The sequence below is a fragment of the Microcebus murinus genome, chromosome 2 (genome assembly GCF_040939455.1).
Source record: "Microcebus murinus isolate Inina chromosome 2, M.murinus_Inina_mat1.0, whole genome shotgun sequence".
NCBI classification, from domain to species: domain Eukaryota; kingdom Metazoa; phylum Chordata; class Mammalia; order Primates; family Cheirogaleidae; genus Microcebus; species Microcebus murinus.
Window position 1 is genome coordinate 23,269,388 of NC_134105.1, and position 26,566 is coordinate 23,295,953.

A 26,566-nucleotide genomic window follows, 5' to 3' on the forward strand; every position below is an offset into this window, starting at 1 on the left:
TTTTGATGTTATTTGTATTATATACTGTATTTTCACAATAAACTAGAGAAAAGAAAATATTAATATTAAGAAAATCATAAGGAAAATATATTTACAGTTCATTTAGTGGAATTGGATCATCATAAAGGTGTTCATCCTCATCGTCTTAACGTTGAGTAGGCTGAGGAGGAGGAGCAGGAGGAGCAGGAGGGGTTGGTCTTGCTGTCTCAGGGATGGCAGAGGTGGAAGAAAATCTGTGTATAAGTGGACTCACACAGTTCAAGCTTGTGTGGTTCAAGGGTCAGTTGTATTCAACAAATTGGTTATTTATGAAAGAAAGATCCACATCAGGGCTTCTAGAACCTGAGTACCAAGTGTGATATGAAGCGTGCCCCTTCCCATTGTGGGGGCATTGAGGAGGGTGATGTACACAAGCATGAGGGTCTCGACACTACCTTCTTGGTCAGCTGTCTGCAGTTACCGGCTGGGGCTGTAGCAGCTTCCAAGTCCTTCTTCCTGAAATCAAAGAAGCTTTCAAGATAGATTTGGAGCTGTAGCAAGTCTTCAGCATAACCCCCACATCTCAAACACATGATTTATTTATTTATTTTTGAGACAGTCTCGCTTTGTTGCCCAGGCTAGAGTGAGTGCCGTGGCATCAGCCTAGCTCACAGAAACCTCAAACTCTTGGGCTCAAGTAATCCTACTGCCTCAGCCTCCTGAATAGCTGGGACTACAGGCATGTGCCACCATGTCTGGCTAATTTTTTTCTATATATATCAGTTGGCCAATTAATTTATTTCTATTTATAGTAGAGATGGGGGTCTCGCTCTTGCTCAGGCTGGTTTTGAACTCCTGACCTCGAGCAATCCTCCCACCTCGGCCTCCCAGACTGCTAGGATTACAGGCGTGAGCCACCGCGCCCGGCCTCAAACACATGATTGTTCCCCACCTCACTCTCACCAGATTGCTTCTGTGATCAACTCAGCCTTGGACCTGTACTTCCCAGAGGGCTGTGGCGTGGACATCCTTGCTGAGCTGGGGCGCTACTACGTGACCTCAGCCTTCACCGTGGCAGTCAGCATCATTGCCAAGAAGGAGGCTCTTCTGGACCAGCCCAGCAGGGAGGGTAGGTGCCAGATGGGCAGCAGAGCTCCATTCTCCCCCGAAGCTGGGGACAGTTGATGGCCAAGCAGGGTTTGGTTTTAGACTCAGTGGCAGGGGGTGAGGGAATGTGGAGAATGGGTCTTTGCTTTAGGGAAACTTACAATCAAATTCTCTCACCCCAAGACACTTATTTAGAATCTTTTTTCCTAGGTATATTCATATTTTGTGATGATTGAGATCAAAACAACCTTAGGGAGAATATATACATTATTGATCCTATTTTATAGATGAAGAAACTGAAAGCCAAAGAGAATACAAGTGAATTGCTTAATAGCTAGTAAGAGCTAACGCCTGCATTTGACCCCATGTCTGTCTCCAAAATACAGGCTCTTACTCACCTTACGGCTTCTCATAATGTAATGAAAATAATTAATGACAACTTATGGTTGTTTAAGTCTACTCTATAGATGACAGAACATAGGCAGCGTGAGGTTGAGTCACTAGCCCAAGGTCACACAGCTGATCAGGGGCAGTGCTGGGATTCAAGTTCATGTCAGGCTGACTTGGTTCAGAGCTCCTCGGCCCACATTGCTAACATCAAAGCTCTTCCCTGCCCTTCCAGATAGATCAGTCCTCCCAGTGTCCCTGTGAATGAGAGGGGTGAGGGACTGTGATCTTGGGGCTTTGCTCTCTGCCCTGGGACCCTCAGACATGAGGGCCTCAGGACTGTGTGCCCCTCTTCAGAGAGAATTCATGTGGAGGGGAGGTGGACTCCAGAAAGAATGTCCTCTGTGTGTGTGTGTGTGTGTGTGTGTGTGTGTGTGTAGGAAATGGCATTCTTCTGGCTTCCTTTATAGACCTGAGGATTGTCCCATCTAGTCCAACCAGGAGACCTGACTTCTCATTCCAGCTCCTCCACTGCCCTATCATGTGCCTCTGAGCGAGTGGCCTAACCTCTTGGGGTCTCAAGTTTGGGTGGGCTGTTTTTCTGCCATGGCTGGGACATCTAGGGGCTCAGATGCAGGCTGGGGAGTGTGTTCTGGGCAGGGTTGCTCCATTGCAAGGGTGAGTGTTCCTAACACGGCAGTGAGCCCATGCCATCAGGATGACTGTTGGTGGCTCCTGTTGCAGGGTCCATTGTGGGGCTGAGGAAGGGGCAGGCCTTTTGCTTGATAGACTGTCATCCTTGCTGAGCCTACTGTCGTGCCAGCTCCCCACTATCATCCCCTCACACTGCTGCTTGTGCTGCCCTGCCCCCTCCCCTCCCTGCAGAGGAAAACGGTTCCGCCCCCAAGACCATCGTGTACCACCTTGATGAGGGCGTGTATGGGATCTTCAACTCAGTCCTGTTTGACAACATCTGCCCTACCCCCATCCTGCAGAAGGTGAGCCTACCCCATGTGGGCCTGTTTTCAATTGTGTATTTTTTTCAATAACATTTGTTGTGTTTTAATTAAATTTTTAAACAGCAAAACACATTCATTGTAGAAAATAGACAACGATGAAGGTTACCTCCCATAATCCCACCACAGAGATATACTCTGTGAACATTATATTTATTTTCATTCTTTTAAAAATGTATTATACTTTTTTTCATAAAGTTGGGATCATATTCTTTTATAACCTGCTTTTTTCATTTATATGGGGTATAGCTATTTCCATGCCATGAACTAATTTTTGACAACATGCTTTTTGGTGACTACATAGTATTTTAACCAATCTAACTCTAGTGGTTGGCCATTTGGTTTCCTGTTTTTGAGCACTGTGAATATATGTTGACATACGTCTCTGATTACTGCTCTGGGGTAAATTCCTCGAAGTAAAAATAAACGGTTCATGTGTAATGGGTTTTTCTACATTAACAGGGGAGTAGGAATGGACAAAACATTCCTCCTAGCTGGTAGAGCCCAGCCAGGGCCTCCAGCAGCTTTAAAAGGCATCTTTAAGAAAAGAAAGAAAACCAGACATACCATTGTATTTTCTATCTTTAGACCTTTGTTTGTGTGGCTTTTCTTCCCAGGAGGAAACTTTCTGGAAAGTGCCTAGCCAGCACCCTTGTGAGTGCTCAGTATATTTTTTCCCTCCCTTCCTATCCCAGCCACTGTCCAATTGCAGATCAGATGGGTCTGTAAAGTCAGCTCCTCTTTGTGGCTCTCCCTGCCCCTTATCCCACTGCTGGCAGAGGGAACCCTCCCGGTGCTCAGGCGCCCAGGCACGGTGGACATGTGTGAAGGCCTCATTCCATAATGAAGTATGGTTACATCCACCGGGCTGAGTAAACTTCCCTGATGTGTTGTGGAATTCAGAGTTTTCTGCCCTGACACACAGCGTTGCCTGCATTCTTGTGGCAGCCCACATCCTACTGCACAGAGAAGGGACCGGGCCAGCCTGAGCCAGCCAAGCCCAGGATATAGAGCAGGCGGCAGCTGCTTCCTGGTTCCTCCCCCTCATCCTGTTGCATGCCTGGTTTCATCCATTCTCCATTTCCTTGTGGCTCCTCAGAAGAGCAGAACTATGGGCCCAGCCCACTACCATACCCCCCAACCCCCAACCCCAGGATCTCTACTTTGACTTATCTCTACTTGGCATTCCTGACTTGGGCACCAGCATGTTACGTTCTCTCTTTGTGGTCTGTGCTGTTCCTTCTTTGGATGATGCCATGGTTTCTTCCTTTAGGCTGTCAATCACTCTCTGACTCTGGCGACATAAGCGGGTCCAGGGTGGGACCTACAGTCTGGTGGTGGAGAGAGACATTTCATAGATGACAATGACATAACAAATTAGCTCCAGTTGTGCTGGGAGTGTGTCGCCTGGCTAGGGGTATCTACACCTTCGTCCCCAAGGAAGGTCCCCCTCATGAGTGGTTATAGTAGCTTTGCATCCCTGCTCTTCCCTCCCAGGGAGTTTGTTTTTAGACCTCAGGTATCAAAAATTATATTAAACATAATCCTTGGCTCAAGATATATTTCTTATCATTGCACCACACTTGGCCCTTTCTTGTTTGTATTTTTTAAATTCAACAACTATTTGAGTATCCTCAATATAGAAAGCACCATGCTGAGGCCTGCAGAGGATAGTAGGTGAGTAAGAATTATCTGTGCTTTGGAAATACAGTACTGGTGGATAGAAACGTGTGTGTGTGTGTGTGTGTGTGATTAGTACACAAACTTCAACCATGTCATGAGAAAAGTACAGAATAAAAATTACTGGATTTTTTTCAAGAATATTTTAATACTGTATATATATCTAAAAGTTAAAGACTTTGAAAAAAAATCACAATTCCATTATCTACTTTAAAAAGTAACAATTCCATAGCATCCTCCATTATCTGTGTTCCGATATCCCCAATTGTCTCATAAGAGATTTTAATAGTTGATTTGCTGAAATCAGAAGCCAAAGAAGGTCCACAAAATGCACTTGCTTGGCATGTTCCTCTTAACCTACTGGTTTCCCCACACTATTTTTAAATCGTTAATTTTTTTTGGTAACTTATTTGTTGATGAAACTGAGTTGTTTGTCCTGTGGAGTTTCCTGCATTCCAGATTTTTCTGATTGGTGAATTTCCTGGATTTCCTCTTGGAGCTCTTGAATGTGCTTCTCTGTGCCCAGTATTTTTTTGAAATTAGGCAGATTTAGCAGTTTGAATAGATTTTCAGTTTCAGAATAAAAGCACCTCCTGGGAGGTGTTGTTGTTATTTTCTTTCTAGTATAATGAGCATCCTCATCATTTTACCACCCCATCTCTGTTACCTGTGCAGAGACCACTCTCTTGACCTGTGCATGATCATTCTCTTGCTTTCTTTTTTAAATACAGATTTATCACATCCAAGTCTATTCCCAAAATGTATTTGAAATTTATTATACTTGTTTTGTTTTACTTTATAAAAAAAGATACTTTGATGTATGTAATCATTTTGGGCTTTTTCTCCTTTAATATCACAGTCTAAGGTTCATCAATACTGCTGCATGTCTCTAGAGTCCATTCATTTCACTGCTGTGTAACACTCTTTTGGTGAGTATGTCACAGTTTATTTGTCCATCCTGCTCTCAAGGCATTTGAATTGTCTCTGGGTTTTTGCTAGTGTGAATACTGCCAGTGTGAATTCTGGTTCCTACCTCTGTGACACTTAGCAAGGAGAGGAATGGCTGGGGATAGGGCGTGGAATGTTCAGCTTCATGAGACAGTGCCAAACAGTTTTCTGAAGTGGTTGTACTAATTGATAATCCCCCCAGCAGTGTATAAGACACCCAGTGGATCTACATTTTCCCCAGCACTTGGTATGTCAGACTAAAAACATTTTCTCAATAGAATGAATCTAAAATGGTATCTCATTGTGTCTTGGTTTGCATTTCCCTGATCACTAGCAAAGTAGGACACCTCTTTGTATAGTTACTGCCATACACATTTCCTCTTCTTCCAGCGACTTTGTAAGTTGGCCATGCCCTTCACATCCAGAAGGTCTCCACTGAGTGTCTGCACTCACTGCCCCAGCTCATATGGCTCTATGTGCTCTTCTGACTTCTCCAATCTGGTATCTGTCCCATAACTCCATGGAAGGTGCTACTGAAAGTCACTTCCATGCTGCTGGCTCTTCCATGTGGCTCTTCTGTCCTCAGCAGCCGGTCTTCCTCCATCTTCACACTTCCTCTTTGGCTTCCGTGGCAACATCCCAGGTTTTGCCTACTCCTCTGCTGTTCCCACCTTGTCTCTCTGGCACTTCTTCTACCTCTCACCTTCCAAGTGTTGACTGTTGCAGGCCTCAGTCCTTGATTCCTAGGTGAATGCTTCCAGACTGAAGTTTTCAATATCTTCTTTACTCTCATCACTTCCAAATTTATATTTCTATCCTGGATTGCACCCCTGCACTCCAGACTTGTATATCCAACTACCCGCTTGACATTTCTACTGGGATCTCACAGGCAACTCAAATTTAACTTGTTTGGAACTGAATTCTTGGTTTTCAACCCCACACTACTCTCAGTAAATAGCACCAACACTAGCCAACTGTTTAAGCTAAAAAGTTGACATTATTCTTTTTTTTTTTTTTCAGACAGAGTCTTGCTTTGTTGCCCAGGCTAGAGTGAGTGCAGTAGCGTAAGCCTAACTCACAGCAACCTCAAACTCCTGGGCTCAAGCGATTCTACTGCTTCAGACTCCTGAATAGCTGGGACTACAGGCATGTGCCACCATGCCCGGCTAATTTTTTTATATATATATCAGTTGGCCAATTAATTTCTTTCTATTTATAGTAGAGACAGGGTCTCGCTCTTGCTCAGACTGGTTTTGAACTCCTGACCTCGAGCAATCTGCCTCGGCCTCCCAGAGAGCTAGGATTACAGGCGTGAGCCACCACGCCCGGCCAGGCATTATTATTTTTTTTTTTTTGAGACAGAGTCTCACTTTGTTGCCCAGGCTAGAATGAGTGCCGTGGCGTCAGTCTAGCTCACAGCAACCTCAATCTCCGGGGCTCAGCGATCCTGCTGCCTCAGCCTCCTGAGTAGCTGGGACTACAGGCATGCGCCACCATGCCCGGCTAATTTTTTTTTTTTTTTTTTTTTTTGAGACAGAGTCTCACTTTTGTTGCCCTGGCTAGAGTGAGTGCCGTGGCATCAGCCTAGCTCACAGCAACCTCAAACTCCTCCTGGGCTCAAGCGATCCTCCTGCCTCAGCCTCCCAAGTAGCTGGGACTACAGGCATGCACCACCATGCCCGGCTAATTTTTTGTGTATATATTTTTAGTTGGTCAATTAATTTCTTTCTATTTTTAATAGAGACGGGGTCTCACTCAGGCTGGTTTCGAACTCCCGACCTCGAGCAATCCGCCCGCCTCGGCCTCCCAGAGTGCTAGGATTACAGGCGTGAGCCACCGTGCCTGGCCTAATTTTTTTTTTTTTTTGTATATATTTTTAGTTGGTCAATTAATTTATTTCTATTTTTGGTAGAGACGGGGTCTCGCTCAGGCTGGTTTCGAACTGACCTTGAGCAATCTGCCCCCTGGGCCTCCCAAAGTGCTAGGATTACAAGCATGAGCCACCACGCCCAGCCTCAGGCATTATTCTTTATTCTTGCTTTCCCTCTCTTCTCACATGCAGTTCTCCTGCAATTCTTTTTTTTTTTTTTGAGACAGGGTCTCACTCTGTCACCTGGGCTAGAGTGCAGTGGTGTCATCATAGCTCACTGCAACCTCAAACTCCTGGGCTTAAGTGATCCTCCCACCTCAGCCTCCTGAGTAGCTGGAGCTACAGGCGTGCCACCACACCCAGCTAGTTTTTCCGTTTTTTATAGAGGCTGGGTCTCACTATTGCTAAGGCTGGTCTCCAACTCCTGGGCTCAAGCGATCCTCCTGCCTCGGCCTCCTAAAGTGTTTGGATTACAGGCGCGAGCCACCATGCCTGGCCTCATCTGCAATTCTTGAATTTAGTCCCCAAATACATCTTGAATTCATCTAATTCTTTCTCTGCCACCACCCTAATGCAAGCCACCATCACCTCCTGTCTGGGCTATTGCAGTAACTACTAACTGGTCTTCTGGCCCCTACTCCTGCCTTTTTACTGTCCATTCATCACATGGCAGACAAGACCATCCTTTAAAAATCCAAAGATCGTGTTCCGCCTCTGCTTAACACCTTCTGTGGCTTCCCACTGCTCTCAGAATATAATCTAGAGCCGGCATGGTGGTGTGCACCTGTAGTCCAGCTACACAGGAGGCTGGGGAGGGAGGCTAGCTTGAGCCCAGGAGTTCAAGATCTGCCTGGGTAACATAGCAAGGCCCCATCTCTCTCTAAAAAAAAAAAGAATCCAGACTCCTCACCACAGTTAGTAAGGTTCTTGCCCATCTTTCCAGCTGCCTCTGTCCTTACCCCTCCCCCTCGCTCACCTGCTCCAGCCTCACTGGCCTCCTTTCCTGGAACACATAAGCTCTTTTTGACTTGTGGGCCTTTGCATGTGCTCTGCCCAGAATGTTCTTGCATTCACTCCTGAGATGTTCCCTTCTTCTCTTCCTTTATGTCTCAGCTCAGATGTTACCTCTTCAGGGAGACCTTTCTTGACTACTCTTTCTAAAGTGGCCTCGTCTCTCACCATGAGATAATTTTGTCACCCTGTGTATTTTCTTTATAACATCTCATAATCTGTAATTACCTCGTTTGTTTTTGTTTACTTGCTTATAGTCTGTCTTCTCCATTAGTGGATAGGCTTCTATGCAGCCACCTTGTCCAATAAGTTCTGAGTTCCCAGCACCTGACACAGTGCCTGGCATGTAGGAGATACTTAATAAATATCTGTTGAATGAATTATGAATTATCCACTATATTGTGAGACCTTGAGGGAAGAAACTGTTCACATATATTTCCCCAGTACACAACTTGGCACACAGTAGTGCTTAGTATATGTTGGAATTGAATATATATATATATATGTAATTTTTTTTTTTTTTTTTTAGATAGGGTCTTGTTCTGTTGCCTAGGCTGGTGTGATGCAGTGGCATCATCACAGCTCATTGTTACCTCAAAATCCTGAGCTCAAATGATCCTCCTGCCTCAGCTTCCCAAATAGCTTGGACTACAGGCTTGTGCCACCATGCTTGGCTAATTTTACAAAAATTTTGTAGATTAAAAAAAAAAAAAAATTTTGTAGAGATGGGAGTTTTGTGATGTTATCCATGCTGGCCTCAACAAATCCTCTTGCCTTGGCCTCCCAAAGTGCAAGGGTTACATGTGTGAACCACTATGCCCAGCCAGGAATAGAATAGATTTTTAAAAATATATGTGAGCAACTTAAAATATAAAGGAACTTTTAACTCTACAATCCTCTACTCTAAAGCAACCCTGTTCATTTGTCTCTAACAATATGTCTTCTTTTACCATACACACATAGTGTTGTGTGGTTGCAAACCTCACTTATGCATTGGTAGTGACTAAAGTCATTGTGCACTTTTGGTAGCAGGTGCTGTACTAAGCATTTTACATAGCATTACTCTCTTAATTTTTATAATCATCCTATAGGGTAGATATAGTCATGGGTTGCTTAATGATGGGGATATACTCTGAGAAATGCGTGCTTAAGTGATTTCATCTTTGTGTGAACATCATAGCATGTACTTACACAACCTAGATGGTCTAACCTACTATACACTGAGGCTGTATGGTATAGCCTATTGCTTCTAGGTTACAAGCCTGTACAGCATGTTACTGTACTGAATACTGTAGGCAACTGTAACAAAAACATAACTATTTGTGTATTCAAACACAAAAAAGATAGAGTAAAAATATGACATCAAAGACAAAAAATGGTATACCTGTATAGGGCACTTAGCATGAATGGAGTTTGTGGGACTGGAAGTTGCTCTGGGTGAGTCAGTGAGTGAGGTCGTATGGGACCAGTTGTATATATACGCAGTTCACTGTTGACTGAAATGTCTTTATGTGGCACATGATTACCATTATCAATTTGCCATTTTATGGAGAAAACTGAGGCTTAAGTATCTTGCTTAAAACCACATAGTTAATATGGAATAATGCTTATTAATTATAGACTGTGAGCCCCATGGGGATATTCACCTTTGATTATCTATCTAGTACCAGAGGAAAAGCTCTTAACTACTTTTCTATAAAATTACCACCTTCCTATAAATTTGCTCTATCATTGGGCATTTAGGCATTGCTAATTTTTTATTATTCTTACTCATGCTTTCATGAATATACCCTCTGCCTAGAATGCCCTTTGTTAATCTCTCTGATGGCTGGCTTGATTTACACGCTTAAAGTATATTCACTTTTAAAAATTATTTTCTTATGCTAAGTCCCTGGAATAGGATTACCAGGCAAAAAGGCATGAGCATTTTTAGGTCTCTTGATACATATTGCCAGATTGTTTCCCAAAAGCTTGGATAGATAAGTAGTTACCAGTGTGCCCATTTCACAATAAGCTCACAGGCATTGCCTACTATGAACTCTTTCTTGTTGGCTAATTTATCTGAAATGGTATACATCAGTATTTCTTTCCTTACTATGTCTTTGACAAGGATAAACCATTTTGGTTTTGTTTGTTGTTTTATTTCCTTTGTTGTCTATGCCTTTTTATATCCTCTGTTCACCTAATTTGGGAGGTCTTAAAGCTTCTTACAAATAAAGATGAGCTTGCATGAGCATGTTTGCATGTATTTAATGTGATGTTTGATACAAATATTTTTTCAATCTGTTGATTTATTATTCCAGTTTTGTGATTCTTTTTTATTCTTTCATAGAATTTTCAACACATTATCATGTGCCTTAACTAAGTGTGCTGTAATTAATATTAATGAAATCTGTCTCTTTCTTTTGTGCTCTGGGAGTTATAGATTACCTTTATTTTATTTTATCTTGTTTTATTTATTTTTGAGATAGGTCTCATTCTGTTGCCTAGGCTAGAGTATAGTGGCGTCATCATAGGTCACTGTGACCTCAAACTCCCAGGCTCAAGCAATCCTCCTGCCCTAGCCTTCCAAGTAGCTGGGACTACAGGTGTATGCCACCACACCTAGCTAATTTTACTTTTTTAAAATGGAGACGGGGTCTTGCTGTGTTGTTCAGGCTGGTCTCAAACTCCTGGCCTTATGTGATCTTCCTGCCTTGGTCTCCCAAAGTGCTAGGAATATAGATGTGAGCCACTGCTCCTGGCCCACCTTTATTTTATATATTAAGCTTTTTCTCTTATAAAAATAGAAGGTTTATTATAGAAAATTTAGTACAAACAGTAAAATAAAATAATTCACTCATCCAACCATTCAGTGATGATGACAATTGTTAAAATTTATGTTGATGTCTACTTTTTTTTTTTTTTTTTTTCGAGACAGAGTCTCACTTTTGTTGTCCGGGCTAGAGTGCCATGGCGTCAGCCTAGCTCACAGCAACCTCAAACTCCTGGGCTCAGGCAGTCCTTCTGCCTCAGCCTCACGAGTAGCTGGGACTACAGGCATGGGCCACCAAACCCGGCTAATATATATATATATATATATATATATATATAAAATTTAGTTGGCCAATTAATTTCTTTCTATTTATAGTAGAGACGGGGTCTCGCTCTTGCTCAGGCTGGTTTCAAACTCCTGACCTTGAGCAGTCCACCCACCTCGGCCTCCCAGAGTTCTAGGATTACAGGCATGAGCCACCACACCTGGTCCTAATTGGGAGGATTTGATTACTGATTCAGATTCCTTATTCATTAATGGTCTCTTCAGATTTTATACTTCATTATGATTCAGTCTTGAGAGCTAACTTCAGTCTTGGTATGTCTCTAGGAATTTATCCGTTTTGTCTAGGTTATCCAATTTGTTGGTGTATAATTATTCATAGTAATCTCTTATGACCTTTTGTATTTCTGTGATAACAGTTGCAATTTCTCCTTTTTCATTTATAACTTTATTTATTAGAGTCTTCTATCTTCTAAATCTAGATCCACACTTGATAAGTGTTATTGCAATATGTTTCAGATAGACTCATACTTTGTAAAGTATAAACAACTAGAATAAAATGGAATGACAAGGAATGACAAGGAAGAAAGCCCAGTTCTGGCAATAGAAGGTCTCTCCATGTGGAGTGGGGTGACTAGAAATTATACTCTGAATTTTGCCCCCTAAGATTCTCATAAAACTCCCATGCTGCTTGTTCTCACTGTGTTCCTCCCTATTCCCAACCATACCTTGCATTTATGAAGTGCTGATACATATTTGTTGAATTTGTTGAATTACAACTTTATACTCTAAATATATGTCATTTTAGAAAACTGAATGAACATTTAAAATGTTTATATATAAACATTTTATATAAACATTATATATATATATATGTGGGAGGATTGCTTAAGGCCAGGAGTTTGAGATCAGCCTGGGCAACGCAGTGAGACCCTGTGTCTACAAAAAAATAAAAAATCAGCCAGGTGTGGTGGCATGTGCCTGTAGTTCCACTGCTCAGGAGACCAAGGCAGGAGGATCACTTGAGCTCAGGAGTTTGAGGTTGCAATGATCTATGATGCTAACTCCAGCTTGGGCAACAGAGGGAGACCCTGTCTCAAAAAAAAAAAAAAAAAAATTATCCCAACAAAAACCCTAGGACCTGATGGTATCATTGATGAATTCTACCAAACATGTGAAGAAAAACTGATGTCAGTTCTTCTCAAACTCTTCCAAAAAACTGAAGAGAACACTTCCATACTCATTCTACCAGGCCAGCTTCACCTTGATCCCAAAGATAGGAACACACAGCCTACCAAAGGCAAAGAAACTTGTTAGAGGGTGCCCAGTGTGACTGAATCACAGGAACAGCCTCCTGCTGAGTGGAGGAGAAACTTGCTAGAAGGTGCAGGCCAATGCTGAACTGTGAGGGCCACTAGGATGCATGCTATAATACTATATACTAGCTGTGCAACCTTAGGCAAGTGACTTAATCTCTCTGAGCTTTATTTTTCTAGCTCTTCGTTTGGAAAAAGAGGGGGCTTAATTTTAATTAGTAAGGTTGCTTTTGGTTCTGAAATGAGGCCATTCTAGTGTATCTTCACGAAGTTAGAGTTAGCTCCTTATTTAAAATATTCTCTTTTCCTTGTGGGGTTTTGTTTTGATTTGTCTGAAGTTTTAATCAAGAATAGATGCTACAAGCTATTGAATGCCATGTTGACATGTATGATAAAATGTAAATGTCTAGAGTAACCACTAAAAGAATAGAAGTAGATAATATAACTTCTAACATACAGGGTAATTAAAATAGTTTAGTTTTGACACCAGTATAAAAAAATAGGTCAGTGAAACATAGTTGAGGCAGTCATAAACTGGGAGAAATAGCGAAACCCATATATAATTGATAAGGGATTAGTATACAGAATATATGAAGAATTCTTAAATAAGAAATAGGCACAAATAAGAATCTTAGGAAAATAAGTAAAAAAGCAACCCAAAAGAAATATAGGCAAAAGACTTTACTAGGCAGTTCACAGAAGAGGAAAGCCAAACAGAAAATGAGAAGGTGCTCACTAGTAATCAAGGAAATGTAAATTAAAAATGAAAATGAGATACCATTTTATACCAACTAGATTAGAAAAAAATTAAAAGCATGATAATGCCAAGTGTTGGCAAGGATATGGTGTAGTTGGATCTGGTATATCTACTTTGGGAAACAAGTAGGCATTATTTAGATAAATTTAACCATAATGTATGCCCTACCTTCCAGCAAGTTCCTAGGTCTATATTGTAAAGAAACTCTTGGCATGTGTGTTTGAGAAGTATATCAGAACGTTCATAGGAGCAATCTTTACAATATAAAACACTGGAAAAACCTTAATGTTTGTTGGCAGGGTAATACAAATAAATAAATTACAGTATATCACATACAATGAATTTTACACAGCCTATTGTGTGAACTATGGCTATGTGCATTAATTCGATCAATCTTGGTAATGTAAGTTTCAACAACAAAAAAGATGGTTGCAGAGATCACATACTCTATGACTTCATTTATATAATTTCAAAAATGTGCAACACTAAACAATATATTATTTAGGGTTAGTTACACTCATGGAAAACCAAGAGAATGATGTGCACAGAATTGAAGATAGTGGTTACTTCTGAAGAGGTTAGGGGAGGGGAATGTCTTGGGGTAGGCCACATAGGGAGTTTCAAAGATGCTATAAATTTTATATTTCTTTAGCTGGGTGGTAAAATGACAGTCATTTTATTGTCATTCTTTTTATTTTATACATGATGTACTCATTTGTATGAATTACATAAACAAAAACTGAATCTGTTATTGCTTTATTAATATTCTTTGGTAGGCTCACATTTATTCTTTTATCACACAGCTTCTAATGTTTAGAAAATATCTTGAGGATTTTAATTAGTAATAGTTTATTTAATCTATTTATTAAATTATGGAGAATTCTCTTTTTTGCTTTACTGAGATTTGCCAGCTAGGAAAGGGTAGAGCTCATATATTTTATTTCCCTCATTAAGGTTTTATTATTTTCTTTGAATAAGTATTATTGTGGCCCAAGAACCTCCAAGAATTTAACTTAATGCTTTTATTACTATTGTGAGTGGAAACTTTTCCCTTTCTTTTTGAGCTGAGACATTGCCTTTCGTGCTAAACTCATTGATGTCCTCTATAAACTGTGCTTTGGATTTTTTTTTTTTTTTTTTTTTTTTTTTTTTTTTTGAGACAGAGTCTCGCTTTGTTGTCCAGGCTAGAGTGAGTGCCATGGCATCAGCCTAGCTCACAGCAACCTCAAACTCCTGGGCTCAAGCAATCCTTCTGCCTCAGCCTCCCGAGTAGCTGGGACTACAGGCATGAGCCACCATGCCCGGCTAATTTTTTATATATATATATCAGTTGGCCAATTAGTTTCTTTCTATTTATAGTAGAGACGGGGTCTCGCTCTTGCTCAGGCTGGTTTTGAACTCCTGACCTTGAGCAATCCGCCCGCCTCGGCCTCCCAAGAGCTAGGATTACAGGCGTGAGCCACCGCGCCCGGCCTGTGCTTTGGATTTTAACCTCACTTTGGATTTTCCAGGTGGGCAAATGTTATCTACAATGTAATATTTTATTTCTTCATTTTCTATATACCTTTTTGTTTCTTTTTTTCCTTTTAGCTATTGCCAGCATTTCTCATGATATACAAAATAGGAACAATGACACAAAGCTTCATACTTGGAGTCAGAAGACAGGGTAGCTAAGTAACCTCAGGCAATTTACTTAATCTCTCTGAGCCTTGTTTCTCTAGTTTCTTCATTTGGAAAATGAGGGGACTTTAATAACTAAGTTTGCTCTAGTTCTGAAATGAGGCCATTCTAGGGTATTTCCATGAAGTTAAGAGTTGGCTCCTTATTTAAAAGTCTCTCTCCATTGCAGAGTTTTGTTTTGTCAGTAGTTTTAATCAAGAGTAGGTGCTACAGGCTAGGCGCAGTGGCTCACACCTGTAATCCTAGCACTCTGGGAGGCCAAGGCGGGCGGATTACTCAAGGTCAGGAGTTTGACCAGCCTGAGCAAGAGCAAGACCCTGTCTCTACTAAAAATAGAAAGAAATTAATTGGCCAACTAAAAAATATATATATAGAAAAAAATTAGCCAGGCATGGTGGCGCATGCCTATAATCCCAGCTACTTGGGAGGCTGAGGCAGGAGGATTGCTTGAGTCCAGGAGTTGGAGGTTGCTATGAGCTAGGCCGACACCACGGCACTCTAGCCCAGGCAACAGAGTGAGACTCTGTCTGTCTCAAAAACAAACAAACAAAAAAAAAACAGTAGGTGCTGCAGGGTATTGAATGCCATGCTGACATACATTGGTAAAATTAAATTTGAACTGTAGATCTATAGTTTCCATATTATGAAGCCAGTGACTGACTTTGTTCCTATTATCTCTGCCTTTCATTTTAGAGATGAATTATCTCTTCATTGAAGATGATTCTTTGAATATGAGTATGGATTTGCTTAGCTAAGATTGCATGTCAAATTTCTGCTGTAAAAAAAAAATTTCTGCTATATGTTTATAATGAGATTTTGAGGGTTCCCTCCCTTTTTGAGTATTCCCCTTGTTCATTTAATTTTTTATTTTAAAATATTTTTGTATACTTTATGTAGTATAGGAATTTATTCTTTAAAACTTGGGGAATTATTTAGGAACTTCACCAGGACCATGTGCCTTTTTCACTGTTTGATCTTATTTCTCTTGTGCATCTGCTCATATACTGGACCTCTTTGAGGAAGGCGGCCAGGTGCAGCCAACAGGCCCCTGGTCTGAAACTGCTCAGAGTTCCATTACTAATGCTCTCCAGAACCTGGGGCAGGTACCCTCCCTTCTGAGTTTTCCCATCTGTAAAATGGGAATTGCAGCTGTGCCACCTGCCTCCCAGTTGAGATGTGAAGTAGTGGTGGAAAACTTTGTAAATGAGGAACCCCCTGCCCTCTCTCACAGAGGGGTCTAGTGGCTGGTAGACAGGGCATCTCGCACTTTTACAGATGCTTGTCCATTTCCACTCAGTTATCAGACTTGTAAACAGAGTTGAGATTTACAAGCTTGTTGCCACATGCTTTGGGAATATTTTGCAGATTTCTTTTTTTTTTTTTTTTAAGTAAAAGAGTAGCTTTGTATTATTTCCTGTGATGTTTTAAAATCATTTTTCTATCTATTTTTTATTTACACCGCTAATAAGAAGTGAGAGAATGCTAACTTTTTATAACTCAAGGGTGCCTTTTCTCTTTACTATGGATGAACTTTAAAACTTATTTTCTCAAAGATCCTTGTGGCTACATTTATAGAGCACCTCCCCTATCCCATCTTAAAAAGTTTTTTAATGATTGGGGTTACGAGTAATAATTCAGAGTGACTGAAATTAATTGTACTCATTAATAAAAAGCCTGTGAACAAGAATGTTAAGTTATATGAATAAGTATATATTTATCTGTCTCTCCTTCCTAAGAACATGAGCATTATGAGCACAGGAACTTTGTGTTTTTTTTTTTTTTTTTTTTTTTGTGGTTCACTGTGGCATCTTTAGCTCCTAGGTAAGAGCCTGGCACATAGTAGGTGCTCAATAAATACCTATTGAATGAATAAATTCATAAATATAGGATAGTTCTCATTCTTGATTTAAATAACTTGTGCATATTTTTATTAATGGGACTAATAGCTTATAATTTTTTTGTCAAATATATGAATTATTTCTGCTTATGGAACTATGACTTTTCTTTCTCAATTTTACTCATTCCTGCCCCTGGTTAAGGTATTGAAATGCCTTCCCTTTTGTCTCCATTGGTCTTCTTCATGGCCTCCTTCTATGCTCATTAGATGGCTTTTTAGTCATATCTCCCTCCCTCCCTCCCTCCCTCCCTCCCTCCCTCCCTCCCTCCCTCCCTTCCTTCCTTCCTTCCTTCCTTCCTTCCTTTCTTTCTTCTTTCTCTTTCTCATCACTCATGTATACCTATTCATTAATTCATTTCTTTTAAAAAATTTTTGTTCAAGTAAGCACCTACTATATGCCAGAATACTAGGAGGAGGAGGAGGAGATAGGGATGAATAAAACTACAGGATCCCTGGGCTCATGGAATTTATAGTCTGGCAGGGAAGACGGGCCTGAGAAGGTAGTTCACAAATATTCAATTATGAATTATAGCAAATACTGTGCAGGCAAAGGTTGGGGAGCATGGAGCTTTAGAAAAGGCTTCCCTGAGGCCATTTCAGCTGAGATCAAAGGAAAAATAAGAGTTGGCAGACTTGGGGCCTCAGGGAACAGTGTAGGGGAAGACAGGAGGTTGGGAAGGGAAGTAGGGTTTACTTGGGGGAGCCCAGAGCAACTGGAGTAACTGGAACACAGCAAGTACAGTGGAAAGTGGAACCAGGGACCGTGAAGGGCTGAGTCAGGATCCATCTTTCAGTTGTGACTCCTCCAGCATCTGCCTTGTCCACAAATGGTCTGTTATAGATTTCTTTCCTGGATTTGCAGTTATTTAAGAAAACAATTAAAAAATCTGTGCCACTGGCAGCTGTGTCTTTGGGCAAGTCACCTTAACCTCTCAGAGCCTCAGTTTCCTTGAAATGGGAATACTCATGTTTACCCCATGGCGTCCTCTGTGACCTGTGACAGGCCATGCAGTGACTATTTGTTGGAGACCTGACTTCCTTACCACCCTGAGAGCCCAGCTGAGGGTGGGTCTAACTCACCCATGTATTTTTGGCTCCTGTTACTGGGCCTGATGTGGAATGAGGGCATCCAGGAGGCCTTCATAGAAGGGGGAACCCCAGGGCTGGGCCCAGAAGACAGGCTGGATTTGAGGGTAGCGTAAAGACACTACGCTCAATGTGGATGTGTAGACACATTGAGGTCTGGAAAGTGGCCAGTGAAGACTGAAGCACAGAGATGGTAACAACAATAATCACAATAATAACAGTAATAATAATGCTAACTTACTGGACTCTTGCCATGTGGCAGACATTGTTCTAAATGCTCTACATACACTACCTCATTTGTTTTCTCAGTACCCCACTGAGGTAGGTAATGTTATTACTCCCACTTTACAAGTGAGCAAGTGGAGGCACAGAGAGATTAAGTAGCTTGCCCAAGGTCACACAGCTAGCAAGTGTTGGAACCTGGATATAAGACCTCTGTGGCTTCAGAGTGTAAGAGGCAACAAATGCAGAGAAGTGAGGAGGGCCTTAAATGCCAGGCTAGGAGGCCATCAGTTTTCATCCTGTTGGCTATGGGAGTCATGGAAGGCTTCTGAGGGAGGGAATCCTAAGGCTGTGTTATGCCCAGGTGAGCTGACGTGCCACTCCTTTTTCCTACAGAAATCATCCACAGAGCAGCCGCTATATAGCAGCAGTCTGTGGGGCCCGGTGGCTGATGGCTGTGACTGTGTGGCTGAGGGCCTGTGGCTGCCGCAACTACAAGTAGGGGACTGGCTGGTCTTTGACAACATGGGCGCCTACACCGTGGGCACAGGTTCCCTCCTCGGGGGGACCCGGGCCTGCCGCATCACCTATGCCATGTCCCGGGTGGCCTGGTAAGGGGGCTTTGCTGGGAAATGTGGGGGTGGGGGGAGCTGGGTGGAAGCAACAAGGGAAACCTGAGATTTGAGACTCTGCCTCCATGTAGTCCAATTTGACAAGCAGCTCTTGAGGAAGTGGGAGTCAGCAAACAGGAGGCAGGAAGGGGTGGGCAGGGGCTTCCCAGCTGAAGGAGCAGAGAACAATGGATTGTGTTCAAGGCACTCATGGAGGTTGGTCGTGACTGGAGAGGGAGGCAGGGTTGGATCTGTGAAGGCCTTGAAGGCCAAGTGAAGGACTTGGAGAGCAGAGGGAAGCATGGATCAGTTTGGAGCAAGGGAGTAACATGGTCTGATTTGCACTTTGGAAGGACCATCCTAGCTACTGTGTGGATTATGGGAGGACACAGGCAGATGCAGACAGAGCTGACCAGTCTGGGAAAGACTTGGTCTGCCTGCTTGCTGAGCCTCGGTCTCCCCATCTAGAATATGGGTGTAACAGTAGCCCTACCTGCCTCACCAGGTTAGGGCTGGCACCCAGTTAGGCAAGAAGTGTGCAAGACAGGAAAAGTCATGCTTGTTGAACCCTGACATCTAGGCATTTTAGGATTTATACTAGGCATTTTAGGATTATTTCCTTTCACCCACACAAAACTCTGTGGGGATCAGTATTATCACCAACAAAGAGGTCATTCTTCTGAGGTCACACAGCTGGTCAGTGGTGAAGTGCCCCTTTTGGGGGAGTGGAGAGGGCTGCGGAAAGCAAGGATGTTATGCTGGGCCCTGAGGAGTGAGTGAGCCCATGTCCTGAGGGACATGCTGGGTGCTTGACGGCCCCCAGGAACAATGTCACCAAGCCCTAGACTTGATGGGGCATCAGATAGGCTGATATAGCCTTTGTCATCAGGAGTGTTTTGATAAGGCCTGAAAAACAAACTTGAAAAACAATCTCCATACAGACTTCCTTATCACATCCCTGGCACCATCATCAGCAAGCACAGGTCGATAAGGCTGCAGAGTCAGCTGCACTCATTCCTAGGAACAAAAAATTCTGATGTGTAGAAACAGACATGTCAAAAAATTTCCCACGTCAAAGATGCCTCATCAAAATGTTCTGCTTTAGTGCCTGGCTCTGTGCGAGGTCCTGATGGGTACAGGAGCATCGGAGATAGCATGGTGGGCCCAGGTGCAGACTTGCACACACAGACACCAGCACAGAGTGAAAAGGCCACTGGGGAGGGAGGGACAGTGAGCTGGGGAGGGACAGTCAGGGCAGCTTCTCAGGAAGTACCACTTCACCAGCAAGGAGTCAGCCAGGCACAGGAAGGCCAAGCAAGCTGAGAGGACAGTGGTCTAGCCGAGAGGAGAGTCCGGTTGATTCAAAGAACTGTAAATTGCTCTATGTGCAAGGAGTGGGATGTGGGGAAGACTGGACCCAGAAAGATACTGGAGGTCCAGATTGGACTTGAAGTTGAGGCAGGAGGAGGCACTGAGGTGGATCAACCCCTTTTTAAGGATAAGGAGACAGAGGCTCAGCTACAGGGTGCTTGGCCTAGAGAGCCTCCCACGGGAAGAGAACAGCCTGGCTGGGCTTTGTATGAAGATATGACTACTAATTTACTGTTGAATTGTTCATAGCAGCAAAGAGGGGGCCTTCCTGCAGTTTGGGGGTGAGGGGACTGGAACGCACTGGAGCGATGGAGGGAGTGGAGGGAGCAGCTGGATAGAAGAGGGAGGGTCTTGTGGTGAAACAGATCCCTGCAAAAGTAAAGGACAAGCTGGCATGGCCCCTCCAGGCCTCTGGACACTGGACCCAGTGCTCTTTCCCCATCTTCTCGCCCAGTGTTGCCCCTTCCCACCGAGTAAGTGCTTGCCAGGTGCTGGCCGGCTGTGGGGCACCAGCAGTGAGGAGCTGAGATGTATCCCCTGCCCTGCTGTGGTTGAAGGAACTTCAGGGTGCAGATACTGAATCATTATTGTTACCAAGGAGAGGTACCCTGTGTATTTCACTCTGCTGTGTCCTGATTTCCCTGAGATTGTCACTGAAGCTGAGACCTGGAGACTGAGGAAGAATTAGGCAGGTGAGGGGTGATGATACAGGCAGAGACGAGCACAGGAACAGGCCAGGGATGGGATATGTGTGTGAGCCTGAAAGATGGCCATTGTGGATGGCACCCAGCTGGTATGCGGTGGTGCAGGTGAGTGTGGTAAGAAAGGAGGGCAGGGCCGGGTCTCCCAGGGCCTGAGAGTGGAGGGAAGCTGCTGGTGGCTCAAGAGCAGGGATTTGCCTTTTGGAAACATGAATCCAGGCCAGTGCTGAGAACTGTCTGGAAGGGGCAAGAGTGTATTGGGGAGAGTGGCTAGAGATAGTGGTGTCCGTGGGAATGGAGACAAGTGGGTACTGTGAGGAGCTGGGCTCAGAAGGGCTTGACTGGGTATAGAAATGAGATTCCCAGCTGTGGTGAGAGCAGCTGCCCCTATGGTGCAGCCATTTATCAACATCGGTAAGTGGGCAGAGAAATAGTTTGTGGGACTATATGAGGGGCAGAACATGATTTTTTTCAAGTCCTAAGCCTGGGATATGAAGAATGTGGGCTTTGGAGTGAGAGAGTTGGGTTCTATCCTAATTCTACCACCACTAGGGGTGTGATCACAGGTGGGACACTTCTGAGTCTCAGTTTGCTCATCAGCGAAATGGGGGTGATAATGCCTCCCTCATAGGACTGTTGGGAGGATACGATTAGATAATATAGGCAAAGTGCCCAGCAGGATGTCTGCCACATAGTAAGTGCTCAATCAATGTGGGTTCCTTTTCCTTGTTGGGGGATGGGAACCACAAGGGAGGAGGGAACCATGGGAGAGGGGTCAGCAGGCCTGCCCCTGCCCCTGCCCTCGGCTGGGCTCAGGCTCAGGTGAGAGCCCTGTGCCTGATGGGGCCAGTTCAGGGGCTGTGAGGAACCCCAGGCCTGTGGGACCCATGCCAGCTGCCAACAGCACCCCTCTCTCACCCACAGGGAAGTGCTGCGAGGGCAGCTGCTGCCTGCAGAACAGGATGAGGATGCCGAGGGTGTGTGCAAGCCTCTGTCCTGTGGCTGGGAGATCACGGACACCCTGTGCGTGGGCCCTGTCTTCACCCCGGCGAGCATCATGTGAGCGGGTCCCGTCCCCCCATGGAGAACCCCAGCGGGGCCGCAGTGATGCCTCTGGGAGAGGTGGGGAAGATGGCAGGCAAGGGCACCCTCTGGCCAGGACTCTGGTGCCCGCTCTGCCGCTCCCACGCTCCACCTGTAGTGTTTCTGCCCTGTAAATAGGACCAGTCTTACACTCGCTGTAGTTCAAGTATGCAACATAAATCCTGTCCCTTCCAGCCGTGTCTGCCTCCTCTGCAGCGCGAGGGGCCTGGCCAGCCAGGTGTGGGGGTGTTCTTGGGGTCTCCCTCTGTCTCCTTCCCACCTTTGTAAATATGAAGCAAATAAATATTTAGGTTTTTTTTAATACTCCAGTGGAATCCAGCAGTTCCATTCACAAAGCAGCCTGGGCTAGGCCTGGGGTGAGACTTCCCCATGCTGCACAAATGAGCCCATGCCCTCCACCTCAGTCCTGACTGTGCTCCCAAGTCCAGCTGCAGTGCAGGCCTCCTCCACCTGCACCCACCTTCTCAGACTCATCTCTCCTCCTCACGGGCCCCCAGGCCTGGCGCCACAAGGAAAGGGGAGCTGTCGGGGTTCAGGTGGGCAGTCAGAGTTGCCTCCCTTCATGCAGCTCATGACTAGCGAGTGGCCTCTGTGTGAACCCCACATCCAGCCTAAAGCCTGGCCCAAAGGAGGGGCAACTGAATACTTGATACAGGTGTGGAAATTCATACCAAAGGTACAGAGCCAAGAGATGGGTGTCCAGGGGGTTTTGAGTAGACCCTGCACTCTTGCTGTCCTTGCAGGCTGGCCAGGCAGTAAGAGTAATATGAACATGGGGTCATCTGTTTTGCTTATATGGGCAGTAACCATTAGAACAGCGCTGGACACAGAGTACTGCTGTGTCCAGTGTGGATAGATCTGATGTCCGCTCAGATGGCAGTGCTTATCAGGACAAAGGCTCCTTCACACTGCCAGGGTCCCCAGCTATGTACCTACAGTGTGTTAGCTGCTGAGCAAAGCAGTTCAAGTTTCAGAGTTCCCCCAGCTGCTGCAGGGGACCCTAAAGATTTTTCTTCTGCAATTAAAAAATTTGAAATATAATTCACACACTATAAAATTCACACTTATAAAGTATAGAGGTCAATGGCCTTTAGTATATTAACAGAGTTATGCAACCATCAATTCTAGAACATATTCACCACTCCAGAAAGAAACCCTATACCTGTTAGAAGTCACTCTCCATTTTGCCTTTCCCCCAGCCCCTGGCAACATTAAGCTATTTTCCATCTCTATGGATGTGCTTATTCTGGAGATTTCATTGTGACAGCTTTTATATCTTCACTTGGGCTTCTCTCTGGGCCAGCCTGGACATCCTGCTTCAGTATCTCATTCAGGCCTGGGACCTGCTCCTGCCTCTGGGGTCATCCAATGAGCAATGTGCCAGGTGTTTAGAGTGAACTTGGTGTGTGCCCAAAGCTGGGGTGTCTCCCTTTTCGAGGCTGGGCCTAGTTTCTGACACTTTGACAATAAATAGGCTGAAACCGCAAGACATCAAGACTCAGAGCAGTCAGAAAGGGTTGCTCTACTGCCCCTCTGTGATCCACCATGTTTTACAGTTACTGCCATGCGGTCTCAGCTCTCTACCAGACCATTTCTGAGATTACTTCCATTTCAGATCTCCAAGCAGATCTGGACGTGCTAATACTTTTTTTTCTTTTCTTTTTTTTTTTTTTTGAGGAGGGGGACAAACAGGTTTTTCTGATGGAGCTGGGCATGTGCTGCCAAAGGTGTGGGAGCCCCAGGGAGACACAGCTGGCTACGCTGAGACCCAGGTGTAACTCATTCCCTCATGTGAGGCAGGTTCACAGTGGGGGGAATGACACTGATTTTTACTGCTTTTGAAGTGACAGTAGCTGGCATGGAGTCCGAACAAATTTCTCACTGGAACCTTTCTAGAGTTTCATGTTCCATTTGTGCTGAGAATGTGAAATTTCACAGAAAGATATACACAAAACTAGATGTGACTTACTTGAGAATAATAGTTAACAGTCTTCTCTTTTCAGTTTTCGTTTTTGTTTCTTATTTCCACCTTTTTCTAAAGAGAAAGAAAAAAAAAAGCATTAAATGTGGAGAATGTTAAGGAGCTTTAGGTCTTTACAGCGGAATCTACCCTGGCTGCAAAGGCACAGCCTCCTCTGAGCTCCTCCCTAAGAAATCCACTGGCACTGGCCCCTGCTGCCATCTGGCTGTGTCTTGCTGGCCTCTCACAGACGTCTTGCCTGGAACCTCACCTGAGAGACATCTTCCTCCCAACCTCAGCACCTGCAACGTACCTGCACCTCCCCAAAGTCCTCCTGTGTGCTCATTCACTTTTTCTCTCTTTCACTCCTTCCTGGAGGTTAAGGAGCCTGCCACTGCCCAGACTGAGTGTCCATCCTCTCCCACTCAGGCCTGGCCTCCCCATCTTCCCTCTTCCCCTCCACAGTGCACCCTCCACTCAGCAGCCAGATCCTGTCACTCTTGTGATTCCACTGCACCAAGAATGAAATTGAAAGTCCTGCTGGGCGTGGTGGCTCACGCCTGTAATCCTAGCACTCTGGGAGGCCGAGGTGGGTGGATTGCTCAAGGTTAGGAGTTCGAAACCAGCCTGAGCAAGAGCGAGACCCCATCTCTACTATAAGTAGAAAGAAATTAATTGGCCAACTAATATATATATATGGAAAAAATTAGCCAGGCATGGTGGTGCATGCCTGTAGTCCCAGCTACTCGGGAGGCTGAGGCAAAAGGATCGCTTGAGCCCAGGAGTTTGAGGTTGCTGTGAGCTAGGCTGATGCCACGGCACTCACTCTAGCCTGGGCAACAAAGCGAGACTCTGTCTCAAAAAAAAAAAAAAAAGAAAGAAAAAGAAATTGAAAGTCCTCACCCAACTTCCTCTCTGACTCCCACTCCTCCCTCTCACTCAGTGTGGATGCCGGCCACAGTGGCCTCTTCTGTTCCTCAGACACTACACTGCTGGACCTGCATCTACCATCCCCTTGCTCTAGAATGATCTTCCTGGGTTATGTGTGGGGCTTGATCACTTCATTCGGGTTTTGCTCAAATGTTTTCTTTAATTCTAGTGCTCTGGGAGGCTGAGGCAGGAGAATTGCTTGAGGTCAGTAGTTCAAGACCAGCCTGAGCAAGAGTAAGACCTGGTCTCTACTAAAAAGAGAAAAATCAGCCAGGTGTTGTGGCATGTGCTTGTAGTCCCAGTTACTCGGGAGGCTGAGGCAGGAGGATCACTTAAATACAGAAGTTTTAGGCTGCAGTGAGCAATAATTATGCCACTGCACTCGAGCCTGGGCAAAAGAGCGGGAACCAGTCTCAAAAAAAAAAAAAAAAAAAAAGATTGTGATTGCAAGTATGAATCTTTCAGGCTCAGCTTGGGCATCTCTTCCTTCTCCCTTACTTTCTATGCCTTTATGCCTTGGTTAGGTATTGCTCTTCTGGGGTTTCGTCCATACTCCTCTGTGCTTTCATCTATCTTGTATTTGCCCCTATTAAAAAATAACTGATTACAATATACTGTAAATTTTTCTCTTTACAAACTTGTCTTTCTATCTAATGCTGTTAATTCCATGAAGACAGGTGTATTTTTCCTACTTGCTAGCATGATCTAGAGCCTGGGTCTGTGCCTGGCACACAGTAGGTACTTAGTGTCTTTTGCATAAACTAGGCTTTGAAGGTGTGGGTAGGGGGCCATCTGGCCCCGTCTCTGCTCCTGAATAGGCCTAGATCCTGCAGTAGGGAAAACACTCAGTGGAACGAAATAATGGGGGCCTTTAAAATAACCTCAGGGTTGCACTTGGAAAACACTAGTGAGCCCTAGCCGGGGAGGCACACAGGCATACAGGACGCTTCAATAGCTTTCTGCTCTTCCACTCAGCTAGGTGACTTTGGAGTCGGATCGCCAGATAAAATACAGGGCACCCAGTTAAATTTGAATTCGGATAAACGAATAATTTTTTAGCATACGTATGTCCTATGCAATATTTCGGACATTCTTATACTAAAACATGACTCATTATTTATCTGAAATTCAACTTTGAGCATCCTGCATTTTCTTTTTTTTTTTTTTTCTTTTTGAGACAGAGTCTCGCTTTGTTGCCCAGGCTAGAGTGAGTGCCGTGGCGTCAGCCTAGCTCACAGCAACCTCAAACTCCTGGGCTCAGGCGATCCTCCTGCCTCAGCTCCCAAGTAGTTGGGACTACAGGCATGCGCCACCATGCCCGGCTAAAGTTATACATTTATATTTTTAGTTGTCCAGCTAATTTCTTTCTATTTTTTTAGTAGAGACGGGGTCTTGCTGTTGCTCAGGCTGGTCTCGAACTGCCGAGCTCAAACGATCCGCCCGCCTCGGCCTCTCTGAGTGCTAGTATTACAGGCGTGAGCCACCGCGCCCGGCCGGCATCCTGCATTTATATTTGCTAAATCCAGCAACCTTATTCTGGCAAGTCCCTGTACGCTGGATGTCCCTCTCTGGGTTTCATTTTCCCCATCTGAGGAATGGGGATATTTCTGTGAGACTTGCCTCAGGGAGTCCTCAGAGCAACCCCTCCCAAAGGGTCGTCCTAGCCCTTTGAGGAGTCATGTGAGAAGCGCGCCGGTCTGGGGTGGCTTCTCGCTGAGTGAATACGAGAAGCCCCTTCCTCTACGGGCTTCGGTTTCCTCATCCGAGCATAGGAGATCGTCGAAGTTGGAAACCACACTCTAAACCATCGCTTGGCGGAACTACAATTTCCCAGCTTCCAGCCTCCGGAAGCCCTCACAACAGCCACTAGTCTTTGAGGCAGTGGACTTCCGGTGG

At 44.4% G+C, this 26,566-nt stretch overlaps 1 protein-coding gene and 1 long non-coding RNA gene across 2 annotated transcripts in view; one reads left to right on the top strand and one right to left on the bottom strand.

Moving 5' to 3' along the window:
• The window catches only part of AZIN2 (antizyme inhibitor 2), a 35,535-nt gene extending 13,582 nt beyond the window's left edge, over positions 1-21,953 (top strand). Inside the window, exons 8-11 of the mRNA XM_012765356.2 lie at positions 946-1,108; positions 2,359-2,471; positions 18,390-18,604; positions 21,601-21,953. Coding sequence (XP_012620810.2) covers positions 946-1,108; positions 2,359-2,471; positions 18,390-18,604; positions 21,601-21,739 — 630 coding nt within the window. The 3' untranslated portion in view covers positions 21,740-21,953. The remainder of the gene's footprint in view (positions 1-945; positions 1,109-2,358; positions 2,472-18,389; positions 18,605-21,600) is intronic.
• On the bottom strand, positions 1-26,566 carry LOC105871790 (uncharacterized). Its single transcript, XR_012914010.1, has 3 exons — positions 26,291-26,566; positions 23,750-23,815; positions 1-495 (listed from the first exon to the last, which is right to left on the bottom strand). It is a non-coding gene; the product is annotated as an uncharacterized LOC105871790 (long non-coding RNA).